General features: G+C 53.7%; 1 protein-coding gene across 2 annotated transcripts in view; it reads left to right on the forward strand.

The window, feature by feature from the left end:
- NOL10 (nucleolar protein 10) overlaps positions 1-12438 on the forward strand; it is a 79646-nt gene extending 67208 nt beyond the window's left edge. For both annotated transcript variants that reach the window (XM_029938305.1, XM_029938306.1), the window contains 2 exons: positions 8547-8649; positions 11661-12438. In XM_029938305.1, the coding sequence (XP_029794165.1) occupies positions 8547-8649; positions 11661-11780 (223 nt within the window). In that variant the 3' untranslated portion in view covers positions 11781-12438. The remainder of the gene's footprint in view (positions 1-8546; positions 8650-11660) is intronic.
- Positions 12439-18111: the final 5673 nt, after the last annotated feature.

Consider the following 18111-nt stretch of genomic DNA (forward strand, 5'->3'; position numbering starts at 1 on the left):
GGGTGCCGGCCGCTCCGGGTGCCGGTCACTCCATGTGCCGGTCACTCTGGGTGCCGGCCGCTCCGGGTGCCGGTCACTCCATGTGCCGGTCACTCTGGGTGCCGGCCGCTCCGGGTGCCGGTCGCTCAGGGTGCCGGCCAGCATACTGCGAGCACTTGTCCACCATACAAGTCATAGTCTTTCATTGTCCTTGTTCTTTTCCCCTCCATTTCCCCAACCTACAAATATCTATTTTATTCTCTGCCCCACAGTTAGTAGTTTTCTCTGTAGTGGTAATTAAGAGGTTACATATTCTTGCTCTTCACAAAAAGTTATTTTTTTATTAGAATTTCAGTTTTAGTTATCTCCCTCTCAGCTTACCTGATTACTGGAAAGGTCACTTGGACAATTTGCCAGAAATCTTAAGCCTTTTGCAAGAGAACCGAGAGATGAGCAGGAGTGGTATTCTAGAATAGTCAGGTGCATGGAGAGCGGGCAGCAGGGTGCTCCCCAGGGGCTGGGGGAGGGGCTGGGGAGAAATCACTGAATGAGGTGCAGTTTCAGTCTGGAATGAGAAGGAAGTTCTGGAAACGGAGAGTGGTGACGGGTCACAGCACCGTGAATGTAGTTCACCACAATGGAAAAAGTCAACCTTGAAGAATTTGGCCAGTTTCAGGTGTAGGCGTCTCCATAAGGAACACGCCAGGTCCTCTGTTCTGGCTCGTGTATAAGCTGTGAGTTCTGGGAGTCTCGGCTCTGAGGACCCTGGGCCGAGTGTTAATGTGTAAGAGGAGGAAGCGATGAGGTGGTCGTGGTAGGTCATCTCGAAGGTGTGGGCAGCCCAGAGGAGGCGGGGGCTGGGCTAGTACCAGTTCTGTACCTGTGCTTCTCCAGCGCCTGGCTTCCTGTTTGGAAAGTGGTTTTTCAGATGCAGGAAGTAGGGAAAGGGTGGAGAGGACATCATAGGACAGTCTGAACTGTTTCTGGAACGGAGGTCTGGCCCATCATGTGTATCTCACCGACTTCTCGCAAGCATCCGAGGTCAGATGTTGAGGGACTCCTTTAACTTGGAACCCAGCAGCATCTCAGGATTCTGCTCCTAACGCACAAAAGATCTGTTGGTAAACAAAGAACCTAGTAATAAGGTTGATATCTATTGGAGATACCTTTATTGGCCTCACTTTTGTTTTTAAGTAACAACTTCCTTGAGATACAATTTACATAACCTATAATCCACCTACGTAAAGAGCACAGTTCATTGGTCTCCAGTGTAACCGCTGAGTTGTGCAGCTAGCCCCACGGTGCATTTTTAGAACATTTTCATCTCCCAGATGAAACCCCACCCCCGTTAGCATTCGCTGCCCTCTGCCCACAGCCCACCCCATCCCCGGGTCCCCGGGCAGCCACTGTCTCCTTTCTGTCCCTGTGCACCCGCCGCTCTGCCATTTCATATAAACAGGACCATAGAAGACGTGGCACTGGTCTGGCTTCTTTTACGGAGTGCAGCACCTGCTGTCTTCATGCAGGGGCAGCTGTCAGTACTTCCTTTGTTTTTACGGCCAAATAATAATCCGCCCCGTGGATAGACCCGACCGCGCATCGTTCACCTGTTCCCCGTTGATGGACATTTGGGTCACTCCACTTTTTGTCAGAAACGATGCTGTTATGAACGTTTGTGTAAGCGATTTTACACGGACGTGTTTTCATTTCTCCTGGCTGTGTTCCTAGGGGTGCGATTACTGGTCACGTGGCAACATGAGGCTTACCCTTCGGAGAAGCCCCCCGTCTTGCGTCCCCGCCAGCAGCGCAGCCTCGCTCTGTGCGCCCATTGTTCCCAGGGGGCCGGCTGGCGTCCTGCTCAGCCGCGGAATGAGGACTAGTTCCTTGTGGGGCTCTGTTCAGGGGAGGGAGGGTCCTTGTCAGAGTATCCGCTGATTTTGTCCTGCCTGGTGTACTTTATTAGTGGCTTCTGCCCCAGCACCAGACCCAGTGAGCACTGGATAAGTGTTTGTGGAGGGGACCCCCTGTGCCTTGGCCAGTGTCCGGCCGCCCGGGGAGTCACCCTTTCAAGGTCTGCTGAGAAAGAGCCCTCCGTCGGCCAGGGACCTGGGAGCAGCGGTCCCCAGTGAGAGCGCAGCTGTGCGGGAATTCAGGGGTGGGGACACCACTCTGCGCTAACGTTTCTGTCCTGCCCGAGGCTGGCGGCAGGATGTTACTGTGGCAGGCAAAAGAGACGGAGTATTTAGTGAGTAAATAGTAGCCGAGCTAATACGCTACAGTTAAACATTTTTACTAAGTTTAACTTTTTCTTTTTTTTGAGTAGAGAACTGTGTAAGTGACAGAACTTCATGAGCTTAAAAGGAGAGTCCTGTAGCTGAAAGTAATAAACCTTTGGTATGAACAGACTGCCGTTGGCTGGACTTTTTGGCACAAACTGCTTATCGAGTTCTAGTCTTGGCTGGATTATTCTGGCAAATCCCGAACTTGCAATATTTTAATATTATTTAATGAAGCATTGAAACATTATCCTTCAGAACACCAGAGGGAATGCCTTCTATTTATCCAGTTACCATAAGTCAGTTAGTAAAACATGGCATCAGAATTGAGTGTATCATGTTTTAAACGTTCACTTGGACTTGCCCAGCTTTAAGACTTTCTCTGTAAAGGGAAAAGTGAATCACGAATCCTATCTCAGTACTTGAGTGAGTCCTCTTCCTTGCTCGGCATAGTGACATGGTGGCACATAAATCCGTGTGTCTGTCAGCACGTGTTTGTAGGCCTTGCGGAGTGCTGTGCTCTGTGAGTTTGTTCCTGCACCTGCCAACCTCTCCCCCTGCCCGTTCGTCGGTCGGACGTTCGTTGAGTGCTTGCCTAGAACCAAGTGCTGTCCGGGGCCGGGAGACGGCAAGACCAGGCTCAGCCCACACCCTGTGTCCTTTGCATTCTGGCCCGTGCTCTGTGAGCCGCGAAGAGCCATATGGAAAGGACACAGGAGAGAAAGGGATTTAACTTGTGGAGACATAAGGAGTCTTCGTGAGAGGTCATAGTGTAACTGGTCCTTGGAAAGACAGGAAGAGGAGCCTCCCCAGCAGGGTGGGGAGGACGGCGTTCCAGCGGTGGCGTGGGGACCTAGCAATGCCGTGTGCAATCGGAGAGCAGCAGGTTTTGGTGCGGGAGGGTGAGTGGGGGCAGCACGGAGCCCGGCCCAGGCGCGCTGGAGCCAGGGGCCGTCATTACGCCAAGATTAACGCCATCCAGTCTGTTCCCAACCCCCCCACCTGGTGATGTGGATACTTATGTATAATACAAGCCGTTTAGGTTTGTTGTAGAAAATGAAAGCAAAAACTCTTAGGCATAAAACGGTCCCCTCTCAGAAACTATTAACGAAATAGCTCAGTTGTGGGGAGAACGTGCAGGGAGCAGGTGGGCCGCCAAGGTCAGCTAACAGGCTGGACGGTATCCCAGTTGGAAGTGACGGGGCCTGAACCGTGGGCAGCGAGGAGCAGGCCGGCTTAGCCATGCTGCCCACAGACCGTCTCAGATTGAGGAGGAACAGGCCGTGCACCACAGCGTTGTGCCATCACGAATTTAATGGCAAAGGAGAAAGGAAGAGTCAGTGATGTTGAACCATCCAGCAGCGTTGCTGCCACGATCAAGACCACCGAAAGAAAACGAGGTTTGAGGCTGAAAGTACGGAGCGGGGCACCTGCCCATCAGGTGTGCCGTGCCCAGGCGCCCTCTGGCTAACTGACGTTCAGTGGACAGAGGGAAGTGTGGGCGTGGGCTGGGGACACAGGGCTGAGGTGCCGGCCTTCACTGTGTCATCGAGTGTGGTGAGTGTGGTGAGGGTGACAAACGGAGCCCCTGGGGAGCCACAGTTATTTCTTCTTGCGTCCGTGATAAAAACCGGACGTCTGCCTCTCTTTAGAAAAATACAGTTGCAGGCGAGTGCTGCCTACACTTGGAGAGACGTTGCTGATCACACTGATTGCCGAGGGCTAAGACTTCCGAGCTGGAGCACAGACGGACGGGAGGCGGGCAGTAGAAGTCGCGGAGCGCTTGTCAGAAGTGCAGGAGGGAAACTGGAGAGTGCCGAGCAGGCAGGGAGCGGCACGGAGGGTGTGGTGCGCATGTCCGCTGGGGCGGGATCCCCACGAGATGGAGGTTTGAGGCCGCTAGGAAGACTGGCTTGCTGGGACTCGTTTCTCAGGTATCCGCCCAGGTGTCTGATTGCAATCAATTGATGAGTGAGAGGCGATAATAAATATTGTGAACAGTTTGTGTGGATGGTTCTTCCAAGAAGTCTGGCAGAAAAAGGAAGGAGTCAAAGCCAGTAACTCGATGGGGAAGGTTTTCCAGGCTTGAGGGACCGAATGTGTTAGTGGGCAGGGTGGGGGGGACTGTGGCAAGTAGACAGTGACACAGAGACCTAAGGAACTGACAGTTCAGTGAGCATCAGGAGGCAGCGGCCAGGGCACCGTCAGAAAGGAGGGGTCCCTCCTCCGAGACCTGGGGGGGGGGCCTAGCAGGATGCGCGGCAATAATCACGTTCACGTTTGTAGGTGGAGAGCGGGCGGGGGGCGGGGGGTCACGCTGCTGCCCCCGTGCGGAGTCTGGGCTCCTCAGCCTCTGGTGATCAGGGAGGTGCTGGGGTGGGGGGGCTGGGGGGCCTGCAGGGGAGCCCCTAGGGCCCGGCGCCCCTCCCATCAGGGAGACATACCCTCTTGCCAGGCTGCCCCTTAAGTAGGGAAGTGTTCTTTGAAGCACCCAGCCTGCGGTCTGTCTTGGAAATTCAAAGGTTTCAAAGACATTGCCTGCCTTGGAGGAGCTCTCTGCGCTCACCAGGTGCTCTGCGTAGCTCTGGGGAAGCCGCTTGTCACACCGGCGACTTTCTCCACGCTGTGGCTGGGCCTCAGCTCACCTCCCTCGCTGGTGGTGGGTGAGAGCTAAGGGAACACCATCTTCTTTTAATACAAAGCATTTTTTTAAATCCAATTTTGAAAATGACTCCATTCCAAAGTGGCGCTTGGTGCAGTCTTTTATTACCCAAGTTGACTCGCACCCAGGTGATCCACGAGCACGTTTTCATCATAATATTTACAAAGAGTGCCGAATAAAAGGTGAGTCTCCCTTTGACCCCCGCACCGCCTCCCGGAGGTGACTTCATGCACCTGTCGAATCCAGCCACTCAGGCCTGTTCCGCATTAGCTCTTCCTTCCTGGACGTGAATGTGTCCTGCTGATCAGGCGGCGGTTCAGCTGCTCTCTTCACGAGGCGGAAAGTTGGAAAATGCTTCTTTGTGAGTGCATGTAGGCCCGCCTGGAGCTGCGTCAGTCTCTCATAAGGTGGGCGGGCCGTCACGTGTGCCACATTCCCAGGTTCGGGGTGCTTGGGGTGGTCCTGGTTTTCTTCTTCCCTTTTTCACGGTGGTAAGTGTAGACACGCGTGCAGGGATTGCCTCAAAGACCGTGCGGCCTAGTCATGGAACTTGCTGCGACAGATAGGGCCACGCTGCCCTCGGCTCCGACCTCTTGGCGCCCTTCCCAGAGTGCCTGTTTCCCCACACCTGCAACAACAGTAGACGCTAGGAATCTTTCTAAATTTGACCAAAGCTGATTGAGGAGGTAGCCAGATGCGCCGGGTGCCTCAGCCCTCGGCTGCGGAGATCGGGGCCCGGGAGGGGTGCGTGCGGACCCCGTCCGGTACCCTGTCTGGTCTCTGTAAGCATCTGCCAGTCGTTCATTCGAAACAGTGTGTAACGTTTGCCGTTTATGTGTGGATTCCGCTCCTCCACGGCCTTCCTGCTCCCCTTGGGGTAGACGTGGAGGAGCGAGTCCTCTGTTTTGAGTCAACTCCTCTCCGCACTCTACTAACACACGTGCCTCCACACAGTGCGATTTCCTAACAGCTCAGTTGAGGAGCGTCCGTCCTGGGGCACACAGTAAATACTGTGCTGATGCCCCCCCCCGTGCTCAGTGCCCATCTGTGTTTTCGTAGCCTGGCCGCCCTGTGCTAAGTGCTTCCTCCCTTTCAACCTCTAAAAGCCCACATCTGTCTTCTTAGCCAGTCCTCACACAATGGGGGGCAGGGGTGCTGTTTAGCTGGTGACAGTGGATTTTGTTCTTCCCTGAAATTCTCCACCTTACTTACTGACGACATGCGGTGTGGCCCTGTGCCTTTTGTTCTCCTGTACAGTAGACGGTTTTCAGGTGTCTGTCTGCTTCTTCAGTCGTCTCTGGCTGGACCCATTCTCAGGGTGCTGCTGGCGTAGGGATTGCTGGTTCGCAGCCACGCACCGTAAACTGACGTTCAAAGGGAGGGAAGTGGCGCTTGCTTTAATGTAGGAACCTCCACGCTCCGTGCCTGCGTCTGATCTCCTGCCCTGGCTCGTTCTAACACTCCGCTCGTCTCTCCAAGGAGCCCAGACAGAACAAGTTTTTACAGGCGCACATCGAAGGCACATTGAGAGGGAGCTGGAATGTATGTACCCCATCATGGAGGAAATAAGGTCATTCTTAAAAGGGTAGTAATTGCCTACAATTTACTTGAAAAGTCACTTTCTTCCCAAATGAGTGTTTCCCGTGTGCCGCCTTGTCTCCGAGGCTCCCGAGCTGTTCAGAAGGCACAAGAGGAAAGAAAAAAATGGCACGAACAGGCTGAGGAATTTCAGGGAAGAACAAAATCCTGGCTAACTAACGTCACCGCCATCCACGCGGAGCCCGCCGACACTTCGCGTGGGAGTTCTTATTGGGGAAAAAAAAAGGAAACCAGATCTTAGTGTCCTTCAGTGTGCCGTGTGGGAAGCTTCCATTCAGAAGACCCCACAGACAGGCTTGCTGCACGGAACCTCACAGATCAGGCTTGGTCTGACCCACTCCTGGAAACCAGACATTCTCAGATCGGAATCCCGGGTTTCAGCCTCGAGTCCCTGTGTGGCCCGGGGCCAGCCATTTAGCTTCTCACCTCCCTTCTCACCGTCTATAAAGGATAAATACTTGTGTCTCAGGGATGTTGAAAGGATTAATTAGTTCGTCTGTAAAGCACTTTGAAGATGAAAAGTACTTTAAAAGTGCTTCTTAATAACATTATTGCTTAGAAAAGAGTGCCACTTTTATGCTCACCACTTCACGGCTCAAATTATATAAAGAAGACCTGTTTCATACGTCCCTGCCAGTCATAAACCCGAGAGAAATCTCTAGTGGTGTGCACATCAAACGTTCCTTCAGAATTTCAAAGGGGCATCGCTGTATCTTACGGGTGTTGAGGAGCGGTGCTCTGCTCAGTAATCTGGGATGAAGATCGTATTCCAGGTGAAAGAAAACCCTGCACACAGTTCAGCCGTCTTCCAATTCGGTCAGATTGTTCAGTAGTAGTTTTAAAGGGGTGCCTTCATCTTCAGTCAGCACAAGGAGGGTCAGAAAGGGAAGCATGTGTACTTTTTATGAAGGGGGGTGGAGGAGAGAACTGTGTTCTTTCCTTCTTTCCTCCTCTGCTCCCCGCACCTGTTTCCCTCACAGACACGTGAGGGTGTTGCTGCTTTGCCGTTTCTCCAAGCGTTAGAACTAACGTTAAAACGTACACAAAGTTTTTGTCTTTAGGCCTGATTCAGGTTGTTTCCCCTCCGAACCAGTTAACAACAAGGGCCGGTGTTCGGATTTTCTAATAAAACATTACAGTGACGTCCAGTGAAGGGTTTCATGTGCAAACTGCAAATGCAACGTCTCGATTGTAAAGCCGGGGCAGAGCGGTGTTCATTATGCAGCTGACAAAGCGTTACAGGGTCCGGCCAACTGTAACGGCGGCCCAGGGTATAGAAAGAGGCCCTAGCAGAGTTTGGAGGACATGATCCAGAAGCGAAATGAGACTTACATTGGGGTAAAGGACAGCGGGAAGAGTAATTCAGGTAAGAAATTGGAAGGAAAAGTCCCCTAGAGAAATAGCAGTGAGTGAGTCAACTGAAGCGGATAGAATTTACCCTTGTCATAACTGCTCTTATCTCCCTCTGGAGTCAGACCGGTTCACAGTTCCAGTGGTTCATGCCATGGGTGGTGAGGGTGGTCCGGTGAGCCAAGAGCGCGAAGGAAAAATCAGAATTCGTGTGGCCCTTCTCCAGGGCTTGACCTGGAAGACGTGGTCTGTGTTCACTCCCCCGACGAGGTGAGCAAAACGCTCTCCTGCCTTGTGTGAGCTTTTGCTACAAAATGCCTCGAAGCTCCGAGTCACTGACCGTGACCGGAAGCCACAGGCTTCAGAAGGAGCACTCTTTGGATTCTGGCTTCAGGAACGTGATGTGGTAAGATAAGTAGCAACCACAGAAAGTCTCTCTGGAGCCGCCACTTGAAACACTGAGTTAGTGGGGGTTTGGCAGCTGTTGATTTTACCACGTGTTTCCTGAACGTGAGCAGTGCCCCCGACTCTTCTGGCAGTTGTGGTAGGGAAGGCCATTCTGTCTTTCCCTCAAGCGTGAAAGGTTCTCTTCATGCGAGCAGTTCCAATGAAAACTTGATTCAAGTGCCAAACCAAAACATGCTGCTAATTAACATGTCACTCTCTTAAACTTCCTGCAGTAAAACGCTTGAAGATCGTCTGAAACTTGAAGCAAAAAGCGGCGCCTTGAGTGTGTCCGACACCACAGTTGGCAGCAAACAGTTGACGTTCACGTTAAAGAGGGTAAGTTTTGAGTGTAATTTTTTTTTAACTTAAGACCTGAAAATAGGCTTTCCAGCAGCACCACGTGCGAGTCTGACCTCAGAACTGAACTGCCTTCGCAGGCGCTTCCCCTCCGAGGAAGCGTGGCCCCGCTCGGCGCCTTCTCCCGCAGCCAGAGCCCCTCCTGGGTCCCCGGGGGCCCCAGGGGGACAGGCGGCAGCATGGTGTCTGGGTCGGTGGGCCACCTGAGGTGCTGCCTTATAAAGTGAAAGTTCCAACTGACTAGGGCTTACGTTATTTGTGGTAAAACGAAAATAAGATGGCTCTGAAATTTATTATTACTGTTATTTTATTTATTTTTGCTGAAAACAAAAGCACTAAGAAATTCCTAAAGTGGCCCTGTGGTTGAGTCCAGCAGAGGCTGTGAAACTGTTTTGGGGAATGCATCAGTTAATGTTTGATTTATGCCAGTTGTATCATTTGAGTAACCAAACTAACTATTCAGTCTCACTTTTACTTAGGAACATACTATTCAATCTTTCTGTTACTAGGGAGCAGTTAGGGATTTGTGTGGTTGTTAATAAAAATCTCTTTCTAAACTAGGCGTGTGATATACGCCCAGTGTAGGTGAAATCTCAAGTTGTCCCAAGATTTTCCTATGCATGCTTTTCTTAAGTAAATACGCCAGCGCGGGGCTCGACCTCATGACCCCACATGCGGGAGTCACGTGCCCCGCCGCCGGAGCCGGCCAGGCGGCCCTCATGTATGCTTTTTAACGTGTGAATAAATTGGAAGGGGAAAGCTCATGCTTTCATATGTTTAAAATTGCAGAGGGGCTCACGTAGGATCAGGTCCCCAGTCCAGGGTGGAATCCTGTCGTCCTCGGCAGATCCTGGGCAAGGCCACTGCCGATACAGCGGGCGGGCTTGCCTGCGCCCGTGTCCCCGCCTTCTTCGGGCTGGTCTGCTGGGGGCCCTGGGAGAGCAGCCAGGGCGGGACTGAGACGGAGAAGGAAAGGACGACTCGGAGAGGAGCTCCTTGGCCCATGAATCCTAAGGGACCGGCCACGCGGCGCGGACGTCTTGCAGGGCCGCTCTCCAGAGAGAGGCTGGTGCCGGTCCCTCTGTCTGCAGGCCAGTCATGCCTGCGCACAGGCTCCTAGGAGGCCCCTGTCGCCGTGGGGAAGGCCCGAAAGGGCCCTGCGTGGCGCGCTGCCGGAGAGGGAGGTGCTCCCGGAGGAGTGCTCTCCGCCAGGCCCGCAGGGAGGCGCCTAGGACGGACGTCCATGTTGGAGGTGTGAGAAGCACCGAACCCAGCAGCCCCGGCACACCCTGTTTATGTTAACTGGGTTCCTCATTCTCCAGACCGTTAGGGTAAGAAACCCTTCTGGGGATACTTTTTCACGTGAAGAGACGAAGCATTAAACACCCAGGTGTGTTGACTCCGCAGGCGCCCTGACCGGCTTATCTGGTGGGCCGCATGCGGGGTCCCCCCGGCTTCCTGAGCGTCCCTTGAGCAAGCGCGTCTTAGGTGCCCACCCTGCGGGGTGTGCCGGGGACACGCAGGGCGAGACACCCGTGGTCCTCGCCTCCACGAGTCTCCGTCTGTGAAAGAAGCACCCAGGTTCCTTCGTTACAGTGGTGCCAGGGCCCCAGCGGAACACGAGTGCCGCCAGAGCGTCCCCTGGGGCCTGACCCAGACCCGGGCCTGTGGAGGGCGAGCCACGTGCGGGGCTCCAGGCACTGGGTGCCACCGAGGCAGGGCTCTGGTCTGAGGAGGGCGGCAGTCGGGCAGGCTCGGCGGTCCGGACGAGGTCCCGCGTGTGTGTGTGTAGGACGAGGGCCCGTGTGTGTGTGTGTAGGACGAGGTCCAGGGAGGGGTGCCGTCAGGTGTAGTCGGAGCACACAGGGCGCAGTCCCGTGGGGCCTTCTAGGCCGCAGGTCCGTCCTCAGTCCCCAGCAAAACTGTGGAAAGCTGTTGATGAGTCTTAACAGAAGACTGGCCGTTTCTATGTCTAGAAATTGGCTGTGGCTGTTTTCCAAGGAGTGGGCTGAAGGGGGCCGGAGCGGAGGCGGGTGCGCAGGAGATGGGGACGCACGAGGGACGCACGTCGGGCAGGAGTGATTTTGCTTGGGCTCCTGAGGAAACAGGAATGATCGGAAAAAGAGCTGAAGGAATTACTCGGAGCTCCGATTCCGGAGCTTCCTGGAGCAGAGGCCTCGTCAGCTTCGGGCCGTTGATCGGCTTCCTGCCCCTCCCCTCGCTCAGCCCTCAGCCCTGCTAGTGAAGTAGGAAAACCGGGCGTGAACACAGAGGCTTCTGCCCGAGCAGAACACAGCGGGGTATTTCCAGGGCAGAGCCTACTGTGGACCGGTGTTCAGCCTCACCGGTGTCTGTAAGGCAGTGCTGTTTCACTGACCTTCTGTGCCACCCCACCAGCCGAGACTGTGTTTGAGCTTTGCGTTCAGGGGTTGGCACACTCGGGACGGTCAGAAGTGATCGGAAAAGCACACGGCTCTGACCTGCGCTGCGATCCTGCGTCAAGGACATGCCATGGGTGGTGGACCTCCCGGGTGGGGGTGGGGGACATCCTCGGGGCGGTCACTGCTCCGCCCGAGAGCTCCCCTCCCCACCCCCCCCCACGCACTGGCCCAGCCAGGAGCCTGCAGGCCACTGTCCACAGAGCCTGTGTCGATGGCTCATGGTAGCAAATCTCTGGCTTCTGAGGGGAGTTAGACTCTTCGGAAACGGCCAGAAGTTCTCCAGAACCAGTTCTAGTGAAAGATGTGCAACCGTGGGCGGGTGGTGATGTACCTTCAGTACCCGTGAGCCTGGTTTTGTTGTATGTTTGGCCAATGAACAGGGCATTGTGGGAGCAGAGTCCAGGGCCAGACCGCAGGCCCTGGGACCCGGGGACAGCCTTCTTCCTGCAGCGGGGCCCTGGCCCGAGGTGCGCCTGCGGCAGGCTGCTGGCTGCAGAAAGGGGTGTCGGGATTCTCTTTCCGTGTCTCTCACTGAATTTTCTCCTTTAGTCGGAACAGCAGAAGAAGCAGCAAGAGGCTGAGAAACTGCACCGGCAAGAAAGGAGGACGCTGCGTCGCTCTGCCGGTCACCTGAAGTCAAGACACAGGCGAGGCCGGCCGTTTCACTGAACCTGGCAACGGCCCTGCGCCCGGGGCAGGAGCGGGTCTCACACGGATGGGCGTCCCGCGCCGGGGGCGGTGGGGGGGGGGGGGTCACGGAGGTCCTTGGCCCCTCTGCCGGGGCGGGTGGCCGCCTGTCCCCAGGCTTCCTCTCGGGCTCTGCAACAGCCCCACCCCGCTGGTAGGCGTGTGGCCCGAGTCACTGCTCCCCACGGACGCCCCCGGCCCTCCCCGGGCTTTAGTCAGGAGAAGCAGGTGCTCATTCTTCTACGTCGTGAACCGAGTACCATGACCTGGGAAGTGACTGTGTGCTCGACATGAAGACTGTTCACGTTCCTAGGACTTTCTGCCCTGCGGCCCCTGCCGCCCCTGCCTGGTGGCTGCCAGGCAGCCCACTCCTGCCCCACCGGGCCCGCGCTCACACGCTCAGACGTTCGGACATTGGGGCTTGTGCGTGTGTCCGCCTGGGATTTTTAAAAATATATTTGCATACCAAGAGAATATAATTTAATGGTAACAACCTGAAACAGGAAACGGAAGCTCCTGCTTATTCTTTTAACTTTTCACAAGATGAAATACAGAGTTTTGTTGTTTATTTCTTAAGTGTAAATTGAGATAAACTGGCTGGAGGAAACATTTATAAAAATAAACACTTCATTTGAATAGCTTCTTTGAGAAAGAGCCATTCTTTGAGTTAATTTGAGGATTAAATGTGGTTCCCCAGCTTTTCAGGCACCAACGGGAGCTTGGAGCTGATTCTTCACGCACCGCGCAGACAGGGGCTCGCTGGCCTGGAAATGAGAGAACCGGAAGATGCTGTGAAGGCAGGACCGCCGCTGGGTCCAGGCTGCGGGGGCGTGACTGCATCCGGGGCCCAGCCCGCGGGGTCTCCCTCCGCCTTCCTGTCCTCCTCCTGTGGCGGCGGCGTTCCTCTGCGTCAGCTCTCCGCTGCTTCTGTGCGACAAGTGTCCCCTTCTGAGGCCTGAGGGGTGTGGTCTGCTTCCGGAAAGCGGTGTCTTGTCTGTGGTGTGTGTGTGTGGTGTGTATACGGTGTGTCTGGTGTGTGGTGTGTGTGTGTGTGTCTGGTGTGTGGGTGTGTATCTGTGGTGTGGCGTGTGGGGTGTGTGCAGACAGACCCTGTCCCCAGAGAAGCAGTCTGACTGCCTGGCGCCCAGCTCCTGCTCTGGGACCAGAGGCCTCCCCTATTTCCATCCCTGGTGCCACCTGCTCTCCTTTTCCAGCTTTTTCTCCCCTGAACCCCTTTTATGAACCACCTCTTCCCAAAGGAAGGGGCCTCAACTTCTCTGCCTTTCCTTTTCTCTGTTTCCCACGTTGACTGCCTCCTCAGAGAAGATTCCAGAAGTTAGGCAAGGACACTGCTGGCTGCGGGTTTTCCCCAGGGGCTCGCGCGGCTGCAGACCTGCTTCCCAGGCCGGTGCCAGCACCCTACGCCTGGCCCTCCCAGGTCTCTCTCCCGTCCTCCTTTGGGGCGCCCCTGTGGAGGGTGGCCAGGCACCACGGGGGCCCCTCTAGGACGGGGCTGGAGCCCCCCACCCGGGGCCAGGAGCTGGCCCGGCCCTGCTGCCCACCGCTCGGGAGCCTTTGTTCACTTAGCGTCCTGGAGTCTCGCTCCCTCCTGTGAAATGAGCTCAGTGCCCCACGTTTGTGGGAACGAGCTGAGGACAGGCGCGGGGCGAGGCTCCCAGTGCCCCCCCTCGCCCCGCACATGCCCGTGTGAGCTCTGCCGCCTTCCTAATACGGCGGTTTCTCCAGGGCCCAGCGGCCCCTCGCTCAGCGCTCGTCCTGGGGGTCTCTGGACGGGCAGAGGGGTCTGTGGGGGCGTTCGGGGAAATCTTCCTCAGGCTGAGGCACAGGTGCCCCTCCAGGCCCCGGGGCTCCCCTGTGGGGCCTTAGAGGAGCCCCCCCGCCCCCCGGGTGGAGATTCTTCAAGCACCTGCCACAATCCTCACGTTTCTTCGAAATACAAGTTTCATGCTCTGTCCTCATCTGGTTGGTGCCGGGTTACCCTCCAGCCCTCCGGGTGGGTCCCGACAGGCAGGCCCGTGCCGGGCGCTCCGGAGCCAGCCGCCGCCTGGACGGGGCTCGGTTCCGCACCGAGTCATGACTTCTCCCTAATCCTGCTCCAGAGCCCCTCCGTCTCTAATATCCCTGACCTGATGCCTAAATGTGGGGTTTTTTAAATTTCTAAATAAAAAATTTTTTGATTAAACGTTTAATTTTTTTTAAACGTTTGTTTATATTTTGAGAGAGTGAGAAAGAGCACTACCCGGGAACGGGCAGAGAGATGGAGACAGAATCCGAAGCAGGTTCCAGGCTCTGAGCTGTCAGCACAGAGCCCTATGCGGGGCTCGAACTCATGAGCCATGAGATCATAGCCTCAGCTGAAGTCAGACGCTTAACTGACTGAGCCCCCCAGGTGCCCCTGTTTTAAGTTTATTTGTTTATTTTGAGAGATAAATAGGAGAGGGGCAGAGAGGGTGAGAGAGAAAATCCCAAGCAGGCTCTGCACTGTCAGCACAGAGCCCAACACAGGGCTCAGTCTCACAAACTGTGAGATTGTGGCCTGAGTCGAAATCAAGAGGCAGATGCTCAAGTGACTGAGCCACCCAGGCTCAACTATTTAAGGGGCGCCTGGTGGCTCAGTCGGTTAAGCGTCCAGCTTTGGCTCAGGTCAGATCTCACGGTTCATGGGTTCGAGCCCTGCATCGGGCTCTGTGCTGACAGCCAGCTCAGAGCCTGGAGCCTGCTTCAGATTCTGTGTCTCCCTCTCTCTCTGACCCTCTCCTGTTCGCACTGTCTCTGTCTCTCAAAAATAAATAAAAACCATTAAAAAATTGTTTTGTAAATAAACAAACAACTATTTAAAAGAAAATGAAAGGGGAAATTGGCAGACACGAGGGGGGGGAGGCGTGGAGTGGGGCATGATGGGGCATCTGGACTCTGGTTGGTTTGGCCCCTTAACCTGGGCAGGGAGCTGCCCCCGTGACCAGTACACTTTCTGTATGCGTGCTGTACTCCAATTACACGGTCTTAAAAAGAATTGTTGTGTCAAAGTCACCTGTACCCATTAGAACATGTTGGGCCCATCCAATCCCCCCGAGAGAACTCCTAATGCCATAAGGTCTATCTTTTCAAGTGTTCTTGTCTTGTAAACAACTACACACGTTCGGTAACCCAGTGGGGTCATAATATTTATGCTCTTCCTCAGCTTGGTTTTTAGGACTAATTTCCTCAAGTGTGGACCCGTGCAGAGAGATGTTCCTCATTTTTCTTTATGAACTCAGACTATTACATGTTTGATCCATAATCTAACTCTTCCCCTGTTGATGGGTATGCCTAAAACTCGACAGAATGGACCTTTTAAAAAGTCACACATCTGTGGTGAGTGTAACCTGACTTACTTTCCCCGTGGACATACGTAGGCAACTTCACGGAACACCTGTGTGTAGCAAAGCACTCTAACTGGGAGTTCAGAGTTTTCTTCTATTTCCGTGTTTGGGGTTTGAGAGAATTCGGTTCTCTAGTTAGGATATTGTTTTAGCTTATCCGTAGGACTCACCATCTGGCCCAAGAGCAGAAGCAGGTGTTTTGTTAACACAATGGGGCTCGTGCTAAGGATGTTCTTCTCCACACGGTTTGTGGAGCACACTGTAATGCCTATGACTGTCATCATTAAAATGTTTTCGCCTCTCCTGAAAGACCCACAGCATGTGTCCTCCGGCCGCCGTGAGCAGCGCAGACCATGCCCGCGCTCGGGCGGGCCACCGTGACACTGACCTTGCTGCTCCTAAAACCCCCCCGGGCATTCTCGTAGGCCCAGCCCTTTGCAGATGCATTTCCTATGCTTGGAGTGCCCTTCCGGCTGTTGGCCAGTCTCTGGCACTTGGGAGCGGCCACCTGATGTAAAATGGCCACGCCCTTGCCCCCAGCCACCGCTGTGCCTTGACCGCAACGGTTCCCAACACAGTGTGCTTGGAAAAGACTCTGTATGATGGAAAATTTTAAACCAAAGCAGAAAACAGCTTAATGGGTTCCCATGTCCCCCTCACCCGGCTTCAGTAATTAACAACAATCATCTCTCATTTCACCGTTAACTCCTACCCACTGGCCTCATTACTTTGAAAAATTCTGATTCCAGATATCATTATTTTATCCATAAATATTTGTACTGCTTTTTTGTTTGTTTGTTTACTGTTTGTTCCCACCCCACGCCAGGAAGTACCCTCGATAAGGACAGGGAATTTTTTTTTTTGGTCTGTTTTGTTCACTGCTGCATATCCGGCTTGTAATATACTGCTTGGCGCATGGTCACTATTTAATAAATTTGTATTAAATGAATACTTGAGTTCGATGGAGCTTTGAGTTCAATACCAGAGGGGCGATTCTCCTGTAACAAGAGCTGTCTCAGGACAGAAAGGCCTCACTGGAGCAGTTCAGGAGAGTCAGGGAAAGAGTCAGAAGGAGGGATGGAGGAAAACACTTGGAGTTTTGGATATACAGGAATAGAAAATAGGACATGTGAGATCAGGAGAGGGTTTTCTTTAAAACGGGAGAAATCCCAGCATGTCTGCATGTTGCTGGGAATCACCCAGGAAAAGGGAAAAGTGATGATGTCGGCGAGAGAGGACAGTTCGACATCATCAGTAAGTGTAGTAGTTATCTATCGCTGTGTAACAAATTGCCCCAAAGCTTAGCACCTTAAAGTAACAGAGTTACTTTAAAAGTAGCAGTTTTTGTGGGTTGGGAATTCAAAAGCCACCTGGCTGGGTGGTTTGGATGCAGGGTCTCTCATGAGGTTACAATCAAGACACCAGCCAAGGCTGCTGCCATCTGCAGGTGTGACCTGGGCCAGAGGACACCCCCCTTTCACGCTCAGACACGCGGTTGCAGGCAGGAGGTCTCAGTTCCTCGCCACATGGACCTTACCATGGGGCTGCTGATGTGTCCCCGTGACGTGGTAGCTAAGTCCCAGAGCAGTGGATCCAAGACGGAAGCCACAGTGCTTTTTATCACCTGTATCAGAGGTCCCACATCATCTCTTACCCTTTCTTCCATTTGTCAAGGGTCAGCCCCGCTCAGCGCAACTCAATTAAGTGCCGTGTTCTGAGGGGAAGGAGCATTGAGTAGGGTTTTCAGATGATATGATACAGGACACTTAGATTTGAACTTCAAATAAGCAAAGGAACTTACCGGAGTATATTCCACATATTGGATGGCCATACTTCTATTAAAAACTAACTTGTGATTTATCCAAAATTCGGGTCTAATGGATGACCTGTATGTTTATTTGCTGGATGTGGGCCACCCTAGAAGGAATGTGTAGACGTAGCTTAGAATCTGCACAGTAGTGAAGGAGGGAACGGGGTGTGGTGCACGGACAGAGGTAGTGACCTTACGTGGACACAAGGCCTGATTGTAACGAGAGAGAAGGCAAAGTGCACAGCAAGGTCAGGTAGGTGGGTGACGGCCAGGCAGACAGGACGGAGCCGGTGGGCATTCCCTTCCGGTCGCTGCTCTTTCCTCCCTGGATTCGAAGTAAGGCGATGGGCGAGGGAGCTCCCTCCTGCCAGGTCCCCTGGGCCTGAACTCCTGTGCTTTACCCACCAAACTCACTTTGATTCAGAGCCTTCGTTCTGGTCGGATCCTGCAGTCCCCAGCTAAGTCTGTCCTGACCTTCTCCTTCCTACCTCTCTACCCCACCATCAGTTTTCGAGAACAACGGATTGCTTCCTTGAAGGAATAAAACGTAAGACATCGAGTTGAGAAGCATGGGCTCTGCTTTTTCTTTTCCCCTGGTTTTAGTTTCCCTCTGGGTTTCCAAAATTCTATCTCTGGTGGTTTCCAAATATTTCTCACTTTGTCCCACAGTAAGAACACGTGACCCAGAACACGTGCGCCAAAAGTGTACGGACTGTAGCCTATAAAGCTCTCTGGGGTTGTTCCTTTCCATCCTATTCCAGTTCCTTCATCCTGCCCCACCCCCCACCCATCCACGTAAGATGTTCACACCCGTTAAACTGACTTCACACCCCACTATGGTAGATGCAGCCCCCAAGTTGAAAATCACTGCCTACCCTAACAGGTGGGTTGTATCGTGTTCCAGAAGCCTGGTGCAGAGCCCGGTGAAACTCATTCCCTAGATGTGTCATTGTTGCCACAACTTGTCATTGTGATACACTGTGTGGTGGGACATTTTGCTGGAGATTCTGTGAGATTTTTTTCTAACTAGATGCACTAGATGAATATTTAACTCTTTCAAAGCTCTGTTGTCAGCATCATTTAAATGCAAAACGTACTTCAGGGCGCCTGGGCGGCTCAG

This window comes from Suricata suricatta, chromosome 4 (assembly GCF_006229205.1).
Source record: "Suricata suricatta isolate VVHF042 chromosome 4, meerkat_22Aug2017_6uvM2_HiC, whole genome shotgun sequence".
NCBI lineage: Eukaryota > Metazoa > Chordata > Mammalia > Carnivora > Herpestidae > Suricata > Suricata suricatta.